The sequence below is a fragment of the Myotis davidii genome, unplaced genomic scaffold (assembly GCF_000327345.1).
Source record: "Myotis davidii unplaced genomic scaffold, ASM32734v1 scaffold332, whole genome shotgun sequence".
Classification (NCBI taxonomy): Eukaryota; Metazoa; Chordata; class Mammalia; order Chiroptera; family Vespertilionidae; genus Myotis; species Myotis davidii.
The window spans coordinates 8,234,002-8,236,823 of record NW_006285779.1 but is presented as its reverse complement, the minus strand read 5'-3'; the positions used below and the strand labels follow the sequence as shown (position 1 = coordinate 8,236,823).

The following is a 2,822-nucleotide window of genomic DNA, read 5'->3' as shown; positions in this document are numbered from 1 at the left end:
AAATGGGATTGCTTCTTTACTCTCACTTTCTGTAAGTTCACTATTGGTGTAAAGAAATGCCATAGATTTCTTGGCATTAATTTTGTATCCTGCTACATTGCTGAATTCGTTTATTAAGTCTAATAATTTTTTTTGATGGAGTCTTTAGGGTTCTCTATGTACAGTATCAGCAATTTTTTTTAATCAAAACATTTACTTCACTGGTTCGTAACCACGTGGGTGTTTCAAAATAAATAATAGTAACTTGGCTTTACCCCAAACTTATTAAACCAGAAGCTAAGAGGCAGGATTAGTAACTGACCAACAGACCAAAAGTCCCTTGAAGAAAGAAAGATGAAAATAACTAGATCTAGCTGATTATATCCCTCCGAGTCAAAGAGGCACATACTGAGTAGCGGAGAGTGTTATGAGCATTTGGAGTTAAGCTCCCAGTAGACTCAGTAGGAAGAGAGCGCTACAATGGGCCCGGTTGTGCTCCTGGTGCTCTGTCTCTCCTGTTTGCTTCTCCTGTCGCTGTGGATACAGAGCTCTGGAAGAAGGAAACTTCCACCTGGCCCTACTCCTCTCCCAATTATTGGAAACTTACTCCAGCTAGATGTGAAGAACATCAGCAAGTCCTTAAGCAATGTAAGTATGTTTTTTGTTCTTCCAGCAGCTTGCCATGGGTAAGGAAATTAACATCTACTTCTAAATAAAATAGAGTTATTAAAATATGTGTTAAAATAAAATCATTAAAGCATGTCATTGTGAAGCAAATACTCCCCGTAGAGTATTATTTTTGTTTTTTTTCAACCACAAGAACAGTGAAATAAAATACTAAGCATTTTATGAGGTACATTAGGTCTCTGTAGGCTATAATCAAAAGATAAAGTAGCAAAAGATGGGAGAGCTGTTGCCTTCTTTAGTTTCACCATTATTTACAGTGATTTTTAGCTGAAGATAAATGGTAAGGAAGATGTTTTTGATTAGAAATTTCAAGAAGTCACTGGAAGAAGATTTGACTTTGGGTGGTGGGCACACAATGCAATATTCTGATTACATATAGAATTGTACACCTAAACCTATATAATTTTATTAACCAATGTCACCCAATAAATGTAATTTAAAAAGGAAGCCATCTATAATAATAAAAGCATAATATGCTAATTAGACTGGACAGCCAAACAACTTTCTGGATGTCCTTCCGGACGACCTTCCAGACGAATCCGGGGCTGCGAGGGCCGGGCCCCTTGCATGAATTTTGTGCATTCGGCCTCTCGTCTATTATATAAGCACCGTGTTTTGTTCAGAATAAGTAGGAAAACTGTATTTCTCAAAGGAAGCAAATTATGCCTGATGTCAAGGAAAAAACTGGGATTAGGAATAGTGAGTGAAAGAGAGAAGTTATCAGGGCCAGCTTGCTGATAACAGGATCCTTTGGGCAAAGTCAGCAGCTCTGTGGCTGCCTGTGGCTCAGACTGCTGAAGGTGGAAGAAACTGCTTGTCCATGAGCTGCCGCATGTCCTGGTGCTGCCCCCGTGGTGCTCCCTCCTTCTGTGTTAATAATACAGAGGATCATGAACTGGGCTGGGCATTAGGATCATCCAGGGTGAGTTTCTTTAAGGATAGGATTCCAGTAGTCATTACAAGGCTACTGAATCAGAATTCTGATGGCAAGAGCTCCTCGGGTGATCCTGAAGGAGCAGGTGGGATCATTGGAGATTGACATATTGCTAAAGGATCTGAGGTTGATCACTTCTTGACCTTTTGGCTAAGATAAAGTGCAGGATCCGAGGTTGCATAAATAGAGGCTCAAATTTCAATTTGTATATAGCAGCTAGGGGATGCAGAAAACGCACTGAAATTCTCTGACATCCGCTGACAATGCTGCTTTGAGGATTAATTGTAATACATGTACAATTTACCCAGGCCATTTCGGGGCATGTAAATGGCAGCTGTTAACAATCACCCTCATAGTTATATATTAACTTCAAAAATATTCTAGGCCATGTCAGAAAAAAAATAAACCAAGATGATAATATTCTGAATCGGGCACAATATATCGTCAAATAGTGACATTTTTGGCTAACATTTGAATCTCCTTTCCATTTCCCAGCTCTCAAAAGTCTACGGCCCGGTGTTCACTGTGTACTTTGCCAGGAAGCCCATGGTGGTGCTGCATGGATATGAGGCCGTGAAGGAAGCCCTGATCGACCGGGGCAAGGAGTTTGCTGGAAGAGGCAGTTTCCCAGTGTTTGAGAAAGTTAACCAAGGGTTTGGTAGGTGTGCGTGTGGAATAGGGATGGGGAGGATGGAAAATAGGAATTTTAAGATCTCTTCAGAAAGCTTGGCCCCTCGGTGTGGACGCCAAGGGTCAGCTTCCTCCTCCTTGTCTGGGACCTCACTGCCAGTTTCTGTTTCCCTCCTTGGTAGGAATCCTTTTCAGCAATGGAAAGAGATGGAAGGAGATCCGGCGCTTCTCCCTCATGACCCTGCGGAATCTGGGCATGGGGAAGACGAACATAGAGGACCGTGTTCAAGAGGAAGCCCGCTGCCTGGTGGAGGAGTTGAGGAAAACCAATGGTGGGTGATTCTATGCACTGTAACCCTGACCTTAACCTTTCAGGGCGGTCAGCTCCTTCATATGGGTGTGGTGTCAGCCTCCCGCGGAGGAGTGAGGGTCTGAAGCAGAGCGCAGGGAGGTTTTGTGTGTCTGTGCTCCTTGTGCGTGCATACCCTTGATTGTGCATAGTGTGGATACAAAGGGTCATTCGTTCCTATTTTCTCTAAACTTTAACTATTTTCACATCCGAAATCACAAAGGATATTTTTGAGTCTCATAT

At 42.3% G+C, this 2,822-nt stretch overlaps 1 protein-coding gene across 1 annotated transcript in view; it reads left to right on the top strand.

Moving 5' to 3' along the window:
• Positions 1–348: 348 nt before the first annotated feature.
• Positions 349–2,822, top strand: part of LOC102757579 (cytochrome P450 2C19) — a 17,840-nt gene continuing 15,366 nt past the window's right edge. Inside the window, exons 1-3 of the mRNA XM_006756645.2 lie at positions 349–627; positions 2,096–2,258; positions 2,413–2,562. Of these exons, the coding sequence (XP_006756708.1) occupies positions 460–627; positions 2,096–2,258; positions 2,413–2,562 (481 nt within the window). The 5' untranslated portion in view covers positions 349–459. The remainder of the gene's footprint in view (positions 628–2,095; positions 2,259–2,412; positions 2,563–2,822) is intronic.